General features: G+C 40.7%; 1 protein-coding gene across 5 annotated transcripts; it reads right to left on the reverse strand.

Moving 5' to 3' along the window:
* Positions 1-30: 30 nt before the first annotated feature.
* Positions 31-19986, reverse strand: CATSPER2 (cation channel sperm associated 2). 5 transcript variants are annotated; one of them, XM_057721952.1, is made up of 12 exons: positions 19757-19986; positions 18857-19030; positions 18594-18662; positions 13560-13732; positions 12849-13004; positions 12452-12576; positions 11054-11232; positions 10749-10848; positions 10374-10430; positions 7891-8111; positions 7362-7529; positions 31-647 (listed from the first exon to the last, which is right to left on the reverse strand). In XM_057721952.1, the coding sequence occupies exons 1-12, from the start codon at positions 19932-19934 to the stop codon at positions 586-588; spliced, it is 1662 nt and encodes a 553-aa protein (XP_057577935.1). In that variant the 5' UTR covers positions 19935-19986; the 3' UTR covers positions 31-585. The 5 variants fall into 5 exon arrangements, 4 of the variants coding, with proteins under 4 accessions (XP_057577935.1, XP_057577936.1, XP_057577937.1 ...); XR_009051338.1 differs by lacking the exon at positions 31-647 and adding an exon at positions 3433-6192 and having other exon boundaries at positions 7055-7529; XM_057721953.1 differs by lacking the exon at positions 31-647 and adding an exon at positions 3433-6192.
* Between the last annotated feature and the right edge of the window lie 266 nt (positions 19987-20252).

Genomic DNA, 20252 nt, shown 5'->3' on the forward strand with positions numbered 1-20252 from the left:
TTTCAGGAAACAATATCTGTAACCTGACAGCAAGTTTGTCACCTGAGCCACTGAATACCTGATCCTTTGGCTTTGGAGAAGGATGTGCCTCTGTCAGAGGCACCAATGATAGGGAATCCCAGGGGGCCCTCAGAGGAACCCAAGGATATAGCTGCAGTTAGGAGCCAGGAAGCAGATAGGAGTAGGCAGACATAGAGATGGAGCAGTTCTGGAGATCAGGAGTGTAATCTGGGAGGGTCTGCAGACATAGAAGAAATATATAAAAATAGTGTTAATATCAGAAATAGAAGGGGAAAAAAAAAGAGGGTCCAAAGGAGCTAAAAAGCAAGTAGAATTTGAGGGAATTGAAGAAGAAAGGGGGTCAGGAGAAAGGACCTGGGCAGTCAGGTATAAACAGGGAAGAGAGATGAAGACAAAGGTCTGGACCAAGGACAAAGCATTCAGGAAGAGAGGGGCTTTTGATTCAGTAACCAGAGTCACAAAATGTTAAGAGTTGGGCAGGACTTCAGAGATCACATAGACCAAACCTCTCATCTTATGAATAAGAAAATAGACCCAGTGAGGAGTGACTTGCTCATTAGGCCATTAAAGTGTTTGGCGTCCTCTGGCTCTCCTCTTGTGGCCCAGGTGAAAGCCCTTAGAAAATTCTGAGGTGAGAAAAGAAAGAAATGAACCAGATTAAATCACTATGCAAAGGGGTTACTTCCTACATGCACACGTGTATGTTTACACGTGTATGTGCACACGTGCGCACACACACGCACACACACACAGAGGAGGGGAGGGAAATGGCTCATAGATCAGAGAGATCCATCTCTCTGATCTGGTGAGGGTGAGAAGTATTTCTGTCCTCTGTTTACATATCCCCAAGGCCTTTACCTGACACCAGCTCTAAACAGTAATTCGACACTGAGGCTCCACTCAAACCATACTCTGTCTGTCCTTCTTTCCTTAGAACCCTTCTCTATTCTATCACCCAAACCCATACATTCAAATTCATTATTAATGTGCCTCTGTCCTAGAAGGTTCACGTACGATCATAGAATTTTAGTGCTAGAAAGGACTTGAGAAATCCTCTGGTAAAAACTTCTCATTGTATAGATGAGGAAATGGAGGCCCAAAGAAATGGAATAACTTGGCCAGCAATCAAAGGAAGTGAGGGCAGTGCTGGGATTTTCCAAGGTGAGTCAAAACGTTAGAACCAGTGAAATGATCTATTGCATCACTTTGCAAAACTTTCTCTTTGCTTGTCAAAGGTACCACATCTAGTCTGAAAAGCAGGGAGGAGAATCAGAGAAAGAATACGGCCTTGGTTCCCAACAGCTTTCTAGCTCCTGGTTCCACCCATTCTGCAATCTACTTGAATTTCTGCCCTTGCTTCTGTCACAACCCTTTTATAATAAATTCTCCATTTTGCTAATAAGGTAGCAAAAAATGAGATGGCTGGGTCCAAATCCTGGCTTCAACATATACTAGCAGTGTGTCCTCTCTGTGTCACAGTGTCCTTTTCTGTAAAAAGTACTAGTATAGAGTTGTATTAAATTTGATAAGGCATGTAAAGTACATATCACGGTACCTGACATTTATTCAAAAAGAGTAAGCACCCATCATGTGCCAGGCACTTTTACAGAATGAACATTCACTAAACATGACTACTATTATTATTAGACTAGCTCAATATGAATTCTTTTATTTGAAACTAAAGAGTTCCAGTTGATACAGAAATTGTTACCAAGTAGTATCTTGAGCGAAAACCTTTAGAACAAGTATGGAACTAGCTGAGTCAAGCAGAGAGGGGAACGATGAGGGCTCCCTCAACCCAGGATGGGAAATTCTTGGCAGTCCGCATGATGATGGAGCAAAAAGGTTAAGCAATTCCTGTTGCTGCCGAGGATTCAGACTATGTGCCAACTGAGGGTGAACTGCTTAGGGTTTATAGCAAATATATCAGCCTTAGTCAATATAAGCAAGTTACTGCTTATAGTCTGGTAAGCTTCAGTAAAAGCAAGACAAGTTCCAATCTATAGACGAGCAAATGGAAAGACAGAAAACCAGAACCAACAAGCTGAAATTACAGGGGTCCAGAGCAGGAGATTAATCATGTGTTTTGTGTTTTGCTAAAGTGAAATGGATTAGATCTGTGGGGTGATTGGAATGCTCTGTGATCTGGCAATTGGAATGGAGATACTTGGAAGGAGCCAAAGAAGTTGAGAAATCTAAAGCCTCCTTAATCCCCCAAATCAACCACAGGGCACTTTCTGATTAGAACAGAGGCTTCCCTTTGTAAAGTGCAATTGTTTTTCTGCCTTTTAGGCTTGCCTTTTGTAACTGAAATATAGATGTACATTGCTCACTAAGGATCCAAGCAGTCCCCAGGTCTCCTGCAGTTAGGTGAGGTCAGGTGATTAGTTTTGACTAATGAATAGTGAATGACCAATGAATTTAAGAGCTAGTAAATGATGCTCCAGCAATCTTTTCACTGTTGAGATAACCTAGAAACCACACATTGGGATGGCAGTATCATAAGGCCAACTAGCCTGAAGTTCCAGATTATCCCACAGCATTTATTTTATTTTATTTTTTGGTTCAATTTTTTAAAAGAACTTTTACTGAGATATAATTGACATATAATAAACTGCATATATTTAAAGTGTACAATTTGATATTTTTTTCTTATTAGTAATGAGTATATGACAATCCCAATCTCCCACTTCATCCCACCCAAACCCCCCCACCCCTGCTTCCCCGCTTCGTGTCCATGTGTTCGTTCTCTACATCTATGTCTCTATTTCTGCCTTGCAAACTGGTTGATTTGTACCATTTTTCTATATTCTGCATATATGCGTTAATATACAATACTTGTTTTTCTCTTTCTGACTTACTTTACTCTGTATAACAGTCTCTACATCCATCCATGTCTCTAAAAATGTCCCAATTTCATTCCTTTTTATGGCTGAGTAATATTCCATTGTATATATGTGCCACATCTTCTTTATCCATTCATCTGCTGATGGACATTTAGGTTGCTTCCATGACCTGGCTATTGTAAATAGTGCTGCAGTGAATATTGGGGTGTCCCACAGCATTTAGAGTCTGTTCTTATTTGTGAGTTCTGTCTTTGTGGATTCCTAGGCTCACTAAAATTTGTGACCCCAAAATCAATACCTGTGGCATTTTCACAATCATTCACAGACATGTGCAGAGTGGTGAAAATTTTGAGTTGCCTGATGTGTACATCCCCAGCTGAGGTCAAACAAGGTAATACTTGTCTACTGCCATAATACCCTGAACGTGCCCGATCTCTCAGAAGCTAAGCATGCTCAGGCCTGGTTAGTACTTGGATGGGAAACAAGGCAATACCCCATCTTCTTCTCATACTGTAAATGTGTCCTTTTCGTGATCTATTTAGTGCCACAATTTTAGCATTTTTTGGCTTTTTTTGGTGATTTCACTGTTTAAAATGGCCCCCCAGCTTAGTGCTGAAGTGCTTTCTAGTGTTCCTAATCACAAGAAGGCTGTGATGCACCTTACGGAGAAAACGTGTCTTCGATAAATTTTATTTAAGCCTGAGTTATAGTGCTGTTGACAGAGGTCAATGCTAATGAATCAACAACATATATTAAATAAGGTGTCTTTAAACAGAAACACCTTACATGAAACACCATACATAAAACAAAGTTATGTATCCATCCATTGATATTTGACAATATGAATGATAATTGAAGATCAAAGGGGGAAACTATGTTCTAAAATAAAAGCTTAATACAAACCATATGTGAAAAAATTTATATCACAACAATATCTAAATCCTAACTTCACTTCCAAAATGCTCCTGAGAAATCTTCATAGTTACCTGGCATAGAGCTTGAATCTCTTCCTTGACTAAGAATAGTGGTAAAAGTTATAGCAGGGATACTAGGTCAGGGCAAGGATAAAAAGGAAGCTGGAGAAGTAATGGATTCATTGTCAGTGGGGCTTGATCCTTAGACCTTAAAATATTTTTATTGGGACTTCCCTGGTGGTGCAGTGGTTAAGAACCCTCCTGCCAATGCAGGGGACACAGGTTTGATCCCTGGTCGGGGAAGATCTCACATGTTATGGAGTAACTAAGCCCGTGCACCACAACCATTGAGCCTGTGCTCTAGAGCCTGTCAGCCACAACTATTGAGCGCATGTGCCACAACTACTGAGGCTCACATGCCTAGAGTCTGTGCTCCGCAACAGGAGAAGCCACCACAATGAGAAGCCTGTGCACTGCAATGAAGAATAGCCCCTCCTCACCACAACTAGAGAAAGCCGGAGAGCAACGAAGACCCAATGCAGCCAATAAATAAATAAATAAATAAATAAATAAATAAATAAATAAATATATTTTTTAAAAATATATTTTTATTTAGTCAGAAAAAAATTTGGTTTTGTTTTTGAGCAGATGTTATCACATGGCTCTGGGCTGCTGGAAAGATAATTTGGGGGGGAGGAATAGAAGGAGGTAAAAATCACTGTCTTCATGGAAGCTATTTATTATTTGGGGATCTTAGGGAGAACTAGTTAGAACTGGCAGCGATCTCTGTCTTGTTCATACACTGACATATCCAAATGCCTATAATGGTGTCTGGAACAGGAAAAATTCAAATTTGTTGAATAAATTCCATTCCAGTAGAACTGAAACCAGATCGTTTTCATTAAGGAAGGAGTTAAAGAATGAGGCAGCATGCATGGGCCATTCATTTAAGAAGTTAGCTATAGAAAGCCAGGAGGGGATCACTCATCATACAGCTATAAAGCAATGCTTTTGAAAATTTAATGTGCATATGTAACACCTGATTCAATAGGCCCTGAGGATGGGACCTGAGACGCTGCACTTCTAACAAGTCAGGTGAAGCCAATTCTGCTGGTCCTCAGACCACACTTTGAGCAAAGCTACTCAATGATGCTGCTCAATGAGCATCCACTTTGTGGATAGCACATGTAAGATTTATTAAATAATATTTCCTTATTCTGTTTTAAGTTTATTTTATTCTGATTGCTGGGTTCAATGGATGCTCCAATCCAGATCTTACTGGACCATTCCTTTCTGGAAATTCTAGGGCCATTACTCTAGGATGATTATCCTCCTGTCTCTTCAGCTCTTCCCTCTCAGGCTTCTTTCTGGCTCCTCTGCCTGCTCCTATCCCTTTGTGTTCCTATTTCCCAGGCTTCTCTCTCCAGTCCTCTTTCCTTCTATTTGTACTTAATGGAAATCCTTTGTTATCTCTAATTCTAGGTGATTCTTTTGGGGTTTCTAGGTATACAATTGTATCTAAAAATAGTATGTGTAGCTCTTCTTTCCAAACATCTATTCCTTATTATAAGATTTTAATACAATATTATATATTGACATTTATTTCTAAAACATTTTTGTTTCATTCCACATTTTATGGGTAATGACTAAAATGCTTTTCCTTAAAACATAATGTTGGTTATTGGTTTTAGATAATCTTTTCTTACTTTATTTTAAAAACTGAGGGACTTCCCTGGTGGTCCAGCAGTTAAGACTTGGCGCTCCCAATGCAGGGGGCCCGGGTTCAATCCCTGGTCAGGGAACTAGATCCCACATGCATGCTGCAACTAAGAGTTTGCATGCCACAACTAAGGAGCCCACGTGCTGCAACTAAGGAGGCAGCAAGCCGCAACTAAGACCCCGTGCAACCAAATAAAAAATAAAAATAAATAAATAAAGTTAATGGTGCACAGGAGAAGCAATGTTCTTAGAGTAGCAATGGAAACAATAGTTCTCAATTAGTTACACTCACAGGTCCTGGGGTCTCCTTACCCCCAACCCTTAGGGGCCTGTATCCACCAGTGAGGGAGGGTGAAATTAGGACTCTAGCAGGAAGTAGATGCCGCAGAAAAGGTGGGGGCTACAGTGACAAAGCCAAGGAAAGAGTGAGACTCAGGAGCTGTGGGAAGGGTAGAAAGCCAAGAGGGACCAGGTGCCCCACTGTCGTCTGAACTAACTTTCGCCTGATCTTACATCTTTTGGTATGTCCTATGTCTCAGAGGCAGACAATTGCACAATTATCAGCAGGATTTATTAGACATTTCTACTTTGAATTCTCCATTTCCAACTATTCCCTTCATTAATTTTTGCCAAAGATAGCGAAGCCATTCATTGTCGGCCTTACTTGTCTTCAAAGTTCATCAGTGCCTGCACTGTAAAGAAACAGATTGTGAGGCTGGAGACCTAAGAATATTCAGAACATACAAAGGTTTGGTGAAGACCCTGCATTTCTGGGTTCCAGGTTCCCACTCAAATCTTTACTAATGTTTACTCTAAATTAAGCCATATGAGTCTGTCCTCTTTGCCTCTGATGAATTAATCAGGATTAAAAAGCCATTGTTGCCTTTGCCACCCTTTCACACTGTCCTGCTTAGAACAAACAGGGAGGCAGGGCTGAGGACAGTGGGAAAGAGGAGGATAACAACGCAACATTCTGAGGTAGGCAAAGCCTGTCCGACATCCTGCTCTAAGTTCCATGTTCCAACATTATAAATTCTTATTATTGCTCTTCTACACCCACCACACATACATTCCTCTTCCCCCATTGACCCATTGATATTTTCACTTTGGGTTGATTTCAGATAGGTATTAGGAGGATAACACTAATCCACATTAAACTGTAAAACAAAACAAAAAGCCCCTAACTCTTCTAGTTTTTGTATTTTTAGAGGGAAAAATAATGGATCCAAATTAATCTCTACGTGGTGAAATCTCAAGTGAGAAATTTAGGAAAAATAATTTTGAGCAGGTAGTTCTCAGCTTAAATCAAACTTTACTATTTTAATCACATAGTCTCTCTGCATAGGCTGACTAGAAGGGACTGAAAAGAAGAGAAGTCTGTAATTTATAAACCTCTTTTGAGGACAGTGGGCACTTGTGGCCTTTCTGCTGACCATCTAATCCCCATAGCTACCTTGAGCCTGAGGCCTTACTGTTCAGGTCTGAAAGGCAACCTTCAAAGAGAATAAACATGTACAAAAGGGGGCAGGCTGCCCAAATAGAGTGAGTGCCCACCTTATCCTAATTCCCAACAGCTGTAACTGGATACTCTTCTCTTGGGAAATAAGCTCTCAGACCTCACAGGACTTAGGTGTTCCCTACCAGAGAAGCAGAGTTGCCAGGTCCTCATTAGATGAGAAGAAATCAGGACATATGCCCAGAAAGTGACGTATCAAACCATGAATTTGCCTTTTTTAGGTGTGAGGTGGAAATTCAGAGGCTGAGATGCTTAAATAGCGAACACCCTCCTTCTTCTCCCCAGTTATATACGCTGCTCCAATGGACCTAACTCCTAGTCTCCATAGCTGCCCTAAATCCATACCTGCAAACTCTTGCAACTGCTTACGCTCCTCTAGGTTATACTGAAGCTTTTCTAGCAACTCAAAATATCGGAAGAGTGAATCTCTAGGCCAAACAACACGTTCATCCTGTTCCATGTCCATTAGCCCAGGCAGGTTCTGGTGCACATGAGTCTCCCAGTCCAATTGACCTGGAGGGAGGAATGCTCCTTAAAAACACATCTAGATTCATGGAAGTTGGATAAAATCTGATAAATTCTATGGGACAGGGGCAGGAGAAAGCAGGGATGAAAGAAGATACAGGAAGGAGAGAGGGAATCATCAAGAGACCACTTTTACAATAAACAAAGAAAGCCACAACCATACTTTTCCAAAGTGCAGCAGAAGCACAGGGGAAATGAAGAAGTGTGAAGAAAGTAATCAAGACCAGAAAACTGGACTGCTGGAGAAAATTGGGAAACATGCGTAGTGGGAGAGATTCTACTGAGATTGTGATGTCTCATGGAGAAGAGGAGCCTGAATTCAACTGGTAGAAACCCTCTGCTTGCTTACCAATAGGGTCATAATATCTGGAGCCAGAAGAAGAGGAACAGTAGGAAGATGAAGATGAGGAAGAGGAGGAGGAAGAGGAAGATGTAGACTTTTTCGCTTTTGACAAGGACTTCTTCGGTTTTGACTTAGATGCTCTTGAACCCTCTTTAGTGGCACTGTGTTTAGACTCTTCTTTAGAAGCTTCTCTTAAGTCCAAAGATTCCCTTTGTTGATTGGCATCTCTGTAAGTGAAAGGGGAAATTTTATTGCTTCAAATACATTTACACGATATGACTAGTTCTTTCATTATTCTGGTCCTGGCCCTGACCTAAAGCTAAGACCTAAGGCAATGAGGGCCAAACTGCTCCCCAAATCTAAGTTTAAGCACTTCCAACCTAAACTATCCCATGTGATGTACCCCATTAGTGCCCCTTACCGCATAACTTCTGTGCTTAATCTTACTCAGGCTTCCACATTCCACACCCCACCTTATTCTGCAAAGTTTTAGCCCCCCATCCTTTAGCCCTATGCCTATCACACCACATCTAAAGCCTCTGCCCCCTTGATTCCAGCTCTTAATAGAGGGACCTTGGGCTCAGCTCTTTATATCTTCTCCACCTACAGTTGCTCCTTTGAGTAATCTCATCTCCTGGGTTTAAATGCCTACTAGATACAAATTTAAGCCTCTTGTCCACACCTCATTCCTTAATCCAGACGTGTATATACAACTTTTACTCACATAGTACCACTTGAATCTCTAAGGGATACCTCAAATACAATCAAAACTGAACTCTTTGCCCACTGAACCTCTTCCACCCACATTCTTCCCCATCTCAGCTAATCGTCCCTTCCAGTTGCTCAGTTCAGAACTTTCATCCTTAATTCTTCTCTGATACCCCACATCCAATCCATCAAGAAATCCTGTTGATTTCTACCTCGGTTTTCTTCTTTCAAAATACATTTTTTCTCATGAGTACCACTGGTACCACTATGGTCTGAGTCATCAACAGAGTAGCCTCCTAACTCATTTGCTTTTCCTCTTGTTCTTCCCACAGTCTATCATTAACCCAGCAACTAGATTAATCCTTCTTAAATGTAAGTCATTGCATGTTACTGCTCTGCTATGTTCCTAATTTCACCCAAAATCAAAGCCCAAGTCCTTACAATGATCCCACGGTCCTACAGGATCAGGCCCCATTATCTCTCTGACCTCATCTCCTGTCACTCCTCCCACTGCTTACTTTGCTTCAGTCATAATAGCTTCCTTGCTACTTCTCAAACACACCAGGCATGCTTCTGGCTTAGGACCTCTGTACTAGCCAGCTGCTCCCTCTGCCTGTAATACTCTTCCCATACATAACCACAAAGAAATCCCCTCACCTCCTCCAAGTCTTTGCTCAAATGTTACCTTTTCAATGAGGCCACCCTGACTACCTTGTTTAAAATTACAACCCATACGCAACCCCCCCACTCCAATCCCCTTTAATCTGTTACACTTTTTACTTTTTCTTAATGCTTATCATATTTTTTAATTAATTTTTTAATTGAAGTATAGTTGATTTACAATGTTGTGTTAATTTCTGCTGTATAGCAAAGTCTCAGCTATACACATATATACATTCTTTTTTATATTCAATGCATATCATATTTTAATGTATTCATTTTCTTATTAATATGTTCACTGTTTATTGTCTCTTTCCTCCTACTACCATGTAAGCTTCATGAGGACAGGCATTATTGTCTATTTTGTTCACTGATATACTCCAAGCAACTAATGAGTATTCAATAATTATTTGTTGATGGATTTCTTATTTCTCCTTCCTCTCTCTTGTCCACTGCTGAACACTCAGGGTCTTGAACAGCATCTGTTTCATGAGAGGTACTTTTATTAGTTTCCTGTGGCTGCTGTAACGAGTTACCACAAACTTGGTAGCTTAAAACAACAGAAATTTTTTTTTTTTTTTTTTTTTTTTAAAACAACAGAAATTTATTCTCTCACAATTCTGGAAACCGGAAGTCTGAAATCAGTGTGTCAACAGGGCCATACTCCCTTTGGAATCTCAAAGGGAGAAGGGTCCTTGCTCCTTCTAGCTTCTGGCAGTTGCCTGGCATCCACTGGCTTCCTCTGGCTTGTGGCTGCATCACTCCGATCTCTGTTTCTACCTTGACATCTTCTCCTATTCTCTATGTCTATGTCTTCTCTCCTGTCTCTTATAAGGACCCTTGTCACTGGATTTATGGCCCACGTGGATAATCCAGGATGATCACATCTGAAGATCCTTAATTTAATTGTGTCTGAAAAGGCCCTTTTTCCAAATAAGGTCATGTTTACAGGTTCCGGAGGTTAGGACATAGACACATCTTTTTGGAGGCTACTGTTCAACCCACTACAATAAATAGTTACTGAATGAATGAATTCTCTCTCAAAGCCAATCTTCCCCTTTGGATTTCTACCCTTTCCTTCTTCACGTGTGTCTATCCCACTTCACATATACACTTCTAACCTGGTATCCATTTTGCTAATGCTTGACCTCTGTGCCTCAGGAATTAGGTTTTGTCTCCTGTAAAGCAAAAAACACAAAAGAGTGAAGAGAATTCTACTGAAGCAGGCGTGCAGTGAGGAAGAAAGGCAAGAATTCTGATCATCAAGTGAAGAAAACTGAGTGAGGAGAACAAGTTGTAGTAAAGGAGTGAAAAAGAGTGGGGAAGCCCTGACAGTATATAAAGAATCAGGTAATATTTTAGAGCTGGGGAATTCCAACTCTGAGGCAAATCTGTCACAAAGGGAAAAATGGGATCAAGGCCAAAGAGTAGAAACAGAGAATGAGGTCAGGGGACCCTCAAGAACTAAAGTTGGGTTTGACAATGGGGAAGCAGACCTCTGGATAATCTGTCGCTTGAATATGTCGGCTTTGTGCTGAACCTCCAGGTGTGTCATCTCCTCGTTCAGCTCATTCCTGATATTCTGGAAGTTAGTAACTGCCCCAAAGGGCCATTAGGAGTTGGGAGACAGTGGTGACCACACCTGGGGAGAGGGCTTGGGTGGGGACTGAAATAACCATTCCAGGCCCCACACTTTCCTGTTACATCAGGTTCTCTCCCTCCGTGATCCACCAATTCCAGCTTTTGCTCTCATTTCTTCCCAAACACCCCTCCCACCAAGTTTTATCTCTTCTATGCTTACCCATCATGGCTACTATGATATTTCGAAAGATAATGGAACCAAGTAACAACCAGAGGATGACATAGATGCTGCTGAAGGTGCGGCTGACTTCAGGCACCTTCCAGGTATCCTGAAGCAGTGCATACCAATGATCCATGGTGAAGAGAATGAACACTGTCACTACAGAATTCAGCAGGTCCCTAAAGAAAAAGGAGATGTGTGTATAGACAGAGACAGCTAATTCTCTAAGAAACACTATCATTCTTACTCTCAATGCAACATAAGAGCCTTTCTTTGTAGTTTGCTCTGACTTTGGCTCCTTTTCTATACCCAATTTTTAACCTAATGTTTCTTCATTGTGAGATTGTTTTATTAGGTTTTCCTTTACCATGAATAATCTATGAATATCTCCCACCATTCCCTGAGTGCCTGGGGCACAGTCCTTAATAACTAGGTATTAACTGAATGTTTAAAAACTGAATCACCAACTACACATCATTTTTTTGTAAGTTCATTCTCCACTGTTCTATGGACTTCACCTAAGGCAAAGTCACTTACAAATTTAGCAAACATCATGCCTACTTAGTTTGCTGGCATGAACTGACAGTCAAGTAAATGGATGGATATGTGACATAAACACGTGATTCCAAACAATTAAAGATGACAAACTATCACAAAAGACCTCAGGAAGATATCTAAACTTTCCTTCTTATCCCTCCAGATACAAATTATTGAAAACATTTCTAGGACTTTCCAAAGTCAGCACTCTTACAAAACTACCTGTTAGTCTAAGATAGAAACCTGAGAGGTGCTGACAAGTTTGGATTCCAATTCATAAATGTCTCCTCTAAATCCAAAATGACTTTCTGTTAGTAATCAGTGTTCTCTAGACAGAGAGCTTACCAGGATTTTACTTTTGAAAGAGTGTAAGTGTGTTCATGTGTACCCTCTACACTTAGAGATTAGGATAAAACCAGTGACCATGTTTGAGAGTCATAGTAACATTTATTGATCACTTACAATGTGTGAAATGCTGTGCTAAGTGCTTAAATGAATGACCTCATTCATCCCTATACTCTTAGGAAGTAGTGCTACTTTTCACCCCATTTTTCACAAGAGGTAACTGCGCATAGAAACCAGGGCTTAACCACTGGAGTATACTGTTACTTAAAGATAGTTGATGAAGGTAAATTTGAATTTGCAAAACCCAGAGCAAACCAGGAACTAGCTGCCCTATCCTCACAACTGGAGCTAATACCACTCAGCATTCCTTTGCTTTCTCTTTCCTTCTCCTTACTGTGTTCTATTCCCATTTCTTACAATAGACTAAACTTTTTATATTACTGTACTTGGGACTAGCTCCCCAGTCTCATGCCCAAATTCTCTTCCCCAACCCAGGCTTCCCCCAGTCCTGCCTACGAGAAGAACGTGTGATACTCCAGGTCCTGGCGAGTTGAACGGGTGTAATTCTCGAAGAAGTAGACACCAGCCACAGCAAAAATGTAGAAGAAGATGAGCAGCAACATCAAGAGGAAGGTCATGCTCTAGAGGCCATGACCTTGAGTCAGAGCTGGGCCAGACTAGGCTGATCTCCACCTACAGCCCAGTCAGACCCGCCCTGGAAATTCCCCATCAATCCCTCCCTTCTAGCCTGAGCCCAGTCATCTCTAGAACACAGCAGCTTGTCCCCAGCCCTTTCTCATCGACATTTCACAGGGTCTTTCGTTGCCTTCTTTCACCCACCCAGACTGTTTCATGTTAAACCCCCATGTTTATCCACCTTGCCCACTTGACATGGCTGCAACAGTCAAATCACCTTGAGGGCCCTGACCAGGGCCAAAATAATGACGCGAATTTGACGGAATCGTGCAAAGAGTTTAAGAGACCTTAGCACCCTGCAGATCCTCAGCAACTGGAGCCACACAGAATGGCTTGTTACCCCGACCAGCACCACAACCTCAGGAATCAGGGACTGTAGGAAACACACAGATTATGAGTAAAATATACCCCCAAAGCACCCATGCACAGTTGCCCCTTCTTTATCTCTTCTTTTTCATAGTTCCTTGGTCATCATCCTTTGAACTGCATTCTCTGGGAACTGTTTCCTATTCAGCCTTTCTATAAGAAATTACTTAAACCCTGTACTTCAACTTGCTTAGACGTAAAAAGGGGATAAACACAGTGCTTATCTCATTGGGTTGTTGTGGAGCTCAAATGAAAAAAAAAATGCATGTAAAACAGGATAGTTCCTGACATTTAGTAAGTGGTTAGTAACTGGTAGATGTTATTGCTGAGGTTAATGTTGTAATTAGATTCTTCCTTGCTCCTACTACCAACAACTCCTACAATGCCTGACTTTTAGTTTCAGAGAAAAAAAAATCAAAGTAAGGAAGTTAGGTACATTTCCATTTGTTTCTTCCTGTGCTCTCAGTATCTTAATTTTTCTTATCTTTGATTCACCTAGGCACATTTCTGAACTAATCTTCAGTTGGTAATCTATCCTTACCAATTGGTAATCTAGCCTTACCAATACAGTGACAACAAAGTCAAAGACATTCCAGGCATTCTTCCAGAAGAGGAAAAAGCTGGATAGCCACATAAGAAGGATTTCCAGGATGAAAACAAGCAAGATGAACCAAGCTGCCACCTCCAGAGTCAGTTTCAGCGGCCACAGTTGGGTGTTTGAGGATTCAAGCAGTTCTGTGAGAACAGAGCAAAGGATGCGTAAAGGTTAAAGAAGCAGGAAGCTGAGTGACAGAGAACACTCAGCAACTGTTAAAAACCACAGTTGTGCCCACTGCTCTGCCATTTTGCTTTTGAGTTTCTCTTCTTAATACTGTTGTTGCTTCAACCTATGAAATTCAGGGGAGGACAGAATCAAACATGAAAAATAGCTACAACGCGTCTCCTGCTGGTACTGGTACATGTAACAAGCTGCAAGTTACTGCCTTCCCACTCTGGGGTCAGAGAGCCACCAAGGGATTGCTCTCTTAACGACTGCCAACCCTGTCTGCTGTTCTGTTACTCCAGTACCAAACTTCACAAAGAAGCAATGGGCCTTGGGACTTCCCTGGTGGCGCAGTGGTTAAGAATCTGCCTTCCAGTGCAAGGGACACGTGTTCAAGCCCTGGTCTGGGAAGATCCCACATGCCGGAGCAACTAAGCCTGTGCGCCACAACTACTGAGCCTGCGCTCTAGAGCCTGTGAGCCACAACTACTGAAGCCCACACACCTAGAGCCCATGCTCCCCAACAAGAGAAGCCACTGCAATGAGAGGCCCGAGCACTGCAATGAAGAGTAACCCCTGCTTGCCGCAACTAGAGGAAGCCCGCATGCAGCAACGAAGACCCAACACAGCCAATAAAAAATAAATTAAAAAAAAAAAAAGAAGCAATGGGCCTTTAGAAAAGAATGCAAATGTAAGGCCATGCTATGGACAGTGTTTTATAACAGATCTAGGAAAAAGAAGCCAGATTCATGGGGCATATTAGGTTATAATAAGAAAATATTTGGTCTTTTGTTAGTTTTTTTTTTAATTGGAATATAATTGCTTTACACTCTTGTACCAGTTTTTGAGGTACATGAAGGTCAATCATCTGTATTTATACACATATCCCCGTATCCCCTCCCTCCCTTGACTCCCCCCCACCCTCCCCATCCCAGTCCTCCAAGGCATCATTCATCACCAAGCTGATTGTTGTTAGTTTTAAAGCTTCCCCTTTCTACTCTGCCTAAAATTGATTTTATTCTGCAAAGCAAATTGGATCCTATACTTCCTCTCTAGAACCTAATTATTTGCTAACTTTGATTCCTTAACTCATTTGCCTTCATCTTTCAACCTTCTTCACCTCTTCTATACATTTAATAGATGTATATCATGCTGTTGAAAAAAACACTGAGATCAAAATAGGTTCAAGGGCTTCCTAGGTGGCACAGTGGTTAAGAATCTGCCTGCCAATGCAGGGCACACAGGTTTGATCCCTGCTCCAGGAGGATCCCACATGCCGAGGAGCAACTAAGCCCGTGTGCCACAACTACTGAGCCTGTGCTCTAGAGCCCGTGAGCCACAACTATTGAGCCCATGTGCCACAGCTGCTGAGGCCCACGCATCTAGAGCCCATGCTCCACAACAGGAGAGGCCACGGCAGTGGGGAGCCCACGCACCACAAGGAGGAGTGGCCCCTACTCCCTGCAACTAGAGAGAGCCCGTGTGCAGCATCAAAGACCCAAAGCAGCCAATTAATTAATTAATTAATTAAAAAAACAAAAATCAAAACAAAAAAATTACTAATTTATAAAAAAAAATAGGTTCAAAAGCTAAATAATAATTTGTTTCTCTTTGAAACAGAAGAATCTGAGAGCCTCAGATTACACTGATTGATATGCCTGGCAGTAACAGAGACAAGAGAATACTCAGTCACCCTGAACAACACAAACTGCTGTGTAGATTTTGACACTTAGTTATTTTTCTTTTATATTTTATTTACTTATTTACTTGGTTGTCCCATATCTTAGTTGCAGCATGTATGCTCCTTAGTTCTGCTGACGGGCTCATTGGTTGTGGCATGGGAACTCTTAGCTGCGGCATGCATGTGGGATCTACTTTCCTGACCAGGGATTGAACCCAGGCCCCCTACATTGGGAGCTTGGAGTCTTAACCACTGCACCACCAGGGAAGTCCCCTTACTCAGTTTTATTTTATTTTTTATAAATTTATTTATTTATTGGCTGTGTTGGATCTTCATTGCTGCACACGAGCTTTCTCTAATCACAGCAAGCGAGGGCTACTCTTCATTGTGGTGCACGAGCACATGGGCTCAGCTGTGGCTCACAGGCTCCAGAGCATACAGGCTTAGCCGCTCCACAGCTTGTGGGATCTTCCTGGAGCAGGGAACAAACCCGTGTCCCCTGCACTGGCAAGTGGATTCTTAACCACTGCGCCACCTAGGAAGTCCCATTACTCAGTTTTAAATTGTTACTGCTTTTAGCAATGTTTTGGCTAATTACATCCATAATGAAGTAAGGAACATGTGATGCTGAAATACAACTTCATGAGGAGCAAAAGAATAATTCTTCAAGTTTATCTCAAGACAATATTCATCACTCTATAAATTGCATTTATCTGATAGAAAATTTTATATAGTATGTTGAGATATCTCTAGAACCTCAAAAATCAACATTAAAATTATAATAATGTTATACTCATTTTTTTGTTGGAAATAAGGACTATTCACACTCATAATGTGTTATTTTCAGAGAAGGGCTTGCAAATGAGCCAAATCTTTCTTTTCTTACTGTCTCACCATTTAGAAACAAAATATGAAAATTATAAAAATAAACCAATTAATGTTTAAAGTGCGAAGCAGAATTACCAATATCGTTGTGAAAATAGATTTTTTTCTATTTTTTATGCCTTAACAGATAAATTTCCACCTACACTTTAACATATATAACATGCATTTAACATATAATATTCAATGTTGTAAACCTAAAACTAATATATGTTATATCTAAATTTTTAAAAAGAAACAAAAAATTTAGAAATATGATACATAGGGAATTCCCTGACAGTCCAGGATCCAGCGATTAGGACTTGGCACTTTCACTGCCGTGGGCCTGTGTTCAATCCCTGGTCAGGAAACTAAGATCCCTCAATGCGATCAAAAAAAAAAAACAACCATAAATTAAATATATTTGATCCCTAAACAAAACTTAATATATAATGTCACTTAAAAATTCATTTACAGACAAATCATATATTTTCTTTTAAAAAAGCAAGATCACTTATAAAATGGCAAAAGTAAAAATTTGCTCATTTTATGATTATTAAAATTATATAATAAACACTAAAATACAATATTTAGTAACATGTTAATCTAAAATATTATTCTTACTTCAACTTGTTTCCCCATATCACAGAAAAAAATGTGATGATTAAAAACACTAAGGAGGTTTTTAAGGTTAAAATATGTTTTTCTGGGAAACAATCATAAGACAAAAGAGATTGGGGAGCTTTGATCTAGAGAACTGTTTGTTAATTACTACTTTTTTTCCTATCTATGATAGCATTCTTTATGATGTGGAAAATTGATTTTCAAAAGCCTAAACAAAGTCTTCATGTTTATCACACGAATTAGTCTAGTCAAAGAAATCTATTAGTCACAAATTATTTCCCTTTGCAAAGTCCCTCCTGCCTTTTCTACCTCGAGAATATACTTAATAAGATACAATTTTCATGAGCTTGCCAAGTGATTCCTACTCAGGCAATCCGCCTACCCTCTGGCTCTATGATCGTTTCATATTCGGCTGTTTTACCCAAAAGATTGGTTAGTGCTATTCTATTCCGATTTGTCCATTAGATCCAGGGATTCCTGTATATTTACTGCTATTTGCTTTATTCGAAGGCTTAAGTCTATATCCCTAATCCCACAAGGCAAATACTTGCCAATTATCATTATCAACAAGAAATAGGAAATGTGGGTGACAATTCAAAATCCTCACCACTATGGGGAGGAAATAAAACAGTTGAAAGCATATAGTATACTGCAGTTGCTCAATGACACAAATACTGTTGTGTATTTAAATACCTTTGACCTGATTGCATTAAAAGACTATTTTTAAAAAATATTTATTTATTTATTTATAGCTGTGTTGGGTCTTTGTTGCTGCACGTGGGCTTTCTCTAGTTGTGGCAAGTGGGGGCTACTCTTCGTTGTGGTGCACAAGCTTCTTATTGCGGTGGCTTCTCTTGTGGAGCACAGGCTCTAGGCCTGCGGGCTTCAGTAGTTGCAGCACGTGGGCTCAGCAGTTGTGGCTCACGGGCTTAGTTGCTCCACAGCATGTGGGAATTTTCCAGGACCAGGGCTCAAACCCATGTCCCCTGCATTGGCAGGTGGATTCTTAACCACTGCACCACCAGGGAAGTCCTAAAAGACTATTTTTAAAGTGGGAAACTTCCCCAAAACAGTGAAAATGAAACAAGGAAGTGAGTACCTCTACTGTCCTTTCTGAGTGGTTTGAGATAATAATCAAATTAGTTCATTGATTCTCCAAAAATTCTTTTGCATTTAATACATTTCATAAAATTTATGATTGGTTTTAGGGTACTCTTTAAGTCATTTTTTTAGATCATCTAATATCTTAGTGGTACCTTTATATACATTGGGAGCTTTCTTATTTGTACTTAAATAATCTTTCTAAATGTATTTGTAAAAATGTAAATTTTGGATCACTTGCTAATAGGCACCAATATCTCTATTAGAAAAGATTCATTCAAAGAAATATTAGACTAAACTAACGCAAGAAATGTAACCGGTCTTCCCATCTCCAAATCCTTGTGAGTCTACTACACCCCACCCCTAAGTGTCTAGACTACCTTATTATATCTGCTACTCTTGAGAGCCCTCCAAATGTTTCCAGGTTTTAGCAGTTGCACAAATCCTACTCCAAGAGATTTAATATAATTGTCCCTATCACAATTCAAATAACATTCAAAAGTATAAAATGATCAACTTAAAGGAAAAAAATGACTCCCACCATTTCATTCAATGTGAGTTCTCACCTATTTCAACCATTAGTACAATCGTATTCAAAAAGATGAGGAAGATGACAAAGTTTCTGAAGAGAGGACCTGTTTTCTCTTAAGAAAACACACAGAGTGGAGTTGTTTCTGATTTATGCAGGCGACATAATCAGGGAAAGAATAGAACCGGTGAGAATGAGAAGAAAATGGAGTTCAGAAAGGGAAAATAAGTCATTAGGCAGATGATGAGGCAAGAGAGACAGTAAAGCCATGGGATACAAATGAGTGGCAGGAAAGGATACTCTCAAGGACCCATCCAGCCCACAAGGAAAGAGGTGGCCTCTCGCTGCAGCGCACTCTAAGGGTGCTCATCAGCCTCTGGGCATGTGTAATCCGTTCTATGTGACGAGGCTTTATGGAGAAGCGCACAAGCTGGTGTTGATCTCCCAACATAAGTTTCTTCTGACGGGAAGGATCTACACCGAAAATAAAAAAGGGACAGTGGATAAATATACAAAGAAGTCTTTGGGAGCATCAAGAGCAGGTAGGATTGAGGGCAGGAACACTGGTTACATAATGGGGCCCCTACTGCAGGGGCTTATCTTGCTGCTCCTTCACACAGCAACTAAATACTAGTCTGGAGTAAGAGCTAACCTATTGCTTATGACCAACACTGTCCATGCCCAAGAACAAAGGCCGCAGGTTCAACCCTCAAAGTCTTTTTTGTTTTTTGCTTTTTTTTTTTTTTAAGATACCCAGGAATCTAAAGTCTCTTTGCCTGTGTGGATAATTTGGGAAATATTCAAAGTGGAATTTTAGAAATGAATATTAAAAAAAATTATTGTAAGCTCTTTATTGGAATATAATTGCTTTACACTCTTGTACCAGCTTTTGAGGTACACCAGAGTGAATCAGCTGTATTTAAACCCTCAAAGTTCTAAGTGTCTTTGGCAGAAACTACCAAGTCAGCCAGGAATAATAGTTTTCCTAGGCCTAATAGTGAGTGACACGGATTCTATCTCCTGGATTCAGACTTTTATTTATAAAGCCTTTGATTTATCGTTTGGTGTAACTTCCAAACTAGCAACCAAACCAATATCCCCTGAATTTTCCACCCTTAAAATTGTCTCTCTGCTTCCTACTCTTTGGAGGGTGTGGATGGGAGTCTTAAATTCATCCTAGTGAAGAAACAGGCTGCTGACCAAGTATCTCTCGGAGTGTGTGCCGTGGCACAGCTTGGCTCAAGCCCTGCAGGTGCTCGATGAGAGAGAAAGTATCAATGAGACGGGAACGAATGGCATCAGCCCGGGGCAGCTGCATGTGTCCTGCTGGGTGATAAGTGGCCATGTCTGTTAAGAAAAGAAACGAATCAAGTGTCATTTCATTTTTGGAGTTGCACCAAGCCTTAGAGTTTCTCTTCCCTTCCTCCCAATCTCTTCGCCCGTGGGAAGACAAACACATTGTACCCAGGCTCAAGGCTTTTTGAAACAAAAGGAGACAGGAGTCATAACAGAGAATCTGCGTAGTTGACTAAGTGGCCAGACACCTTCACCTGTGTGAGAGCATTTCTAGTTAAACGCAGCAGCCACAAAGGGGAGGAGTCCCGGGGTTGGACAAAGGAATTCAGGCACCATCTGGACTTGAGGGTATCAGGTAATGCGATGAAGTGGGACAGTGGGAGAGCTTAGGACTGCTGCC

Source organism: Hippopotamus amphibius, chromosome 2, assembly GCF_030028045.1.
Source record: "Hippopotamus amphibius kiboko isolate mHipAmp2 chromosome 2, mHipAmp2.hap2, whole genome shotgun sequence".
Lineage (NCBI taxonomy): Eukaryota > Metazoa > Chordata > Mammalia > Artiodactyla > Hippopotamidae > Hippopotamus > Hippopotamus amphibius.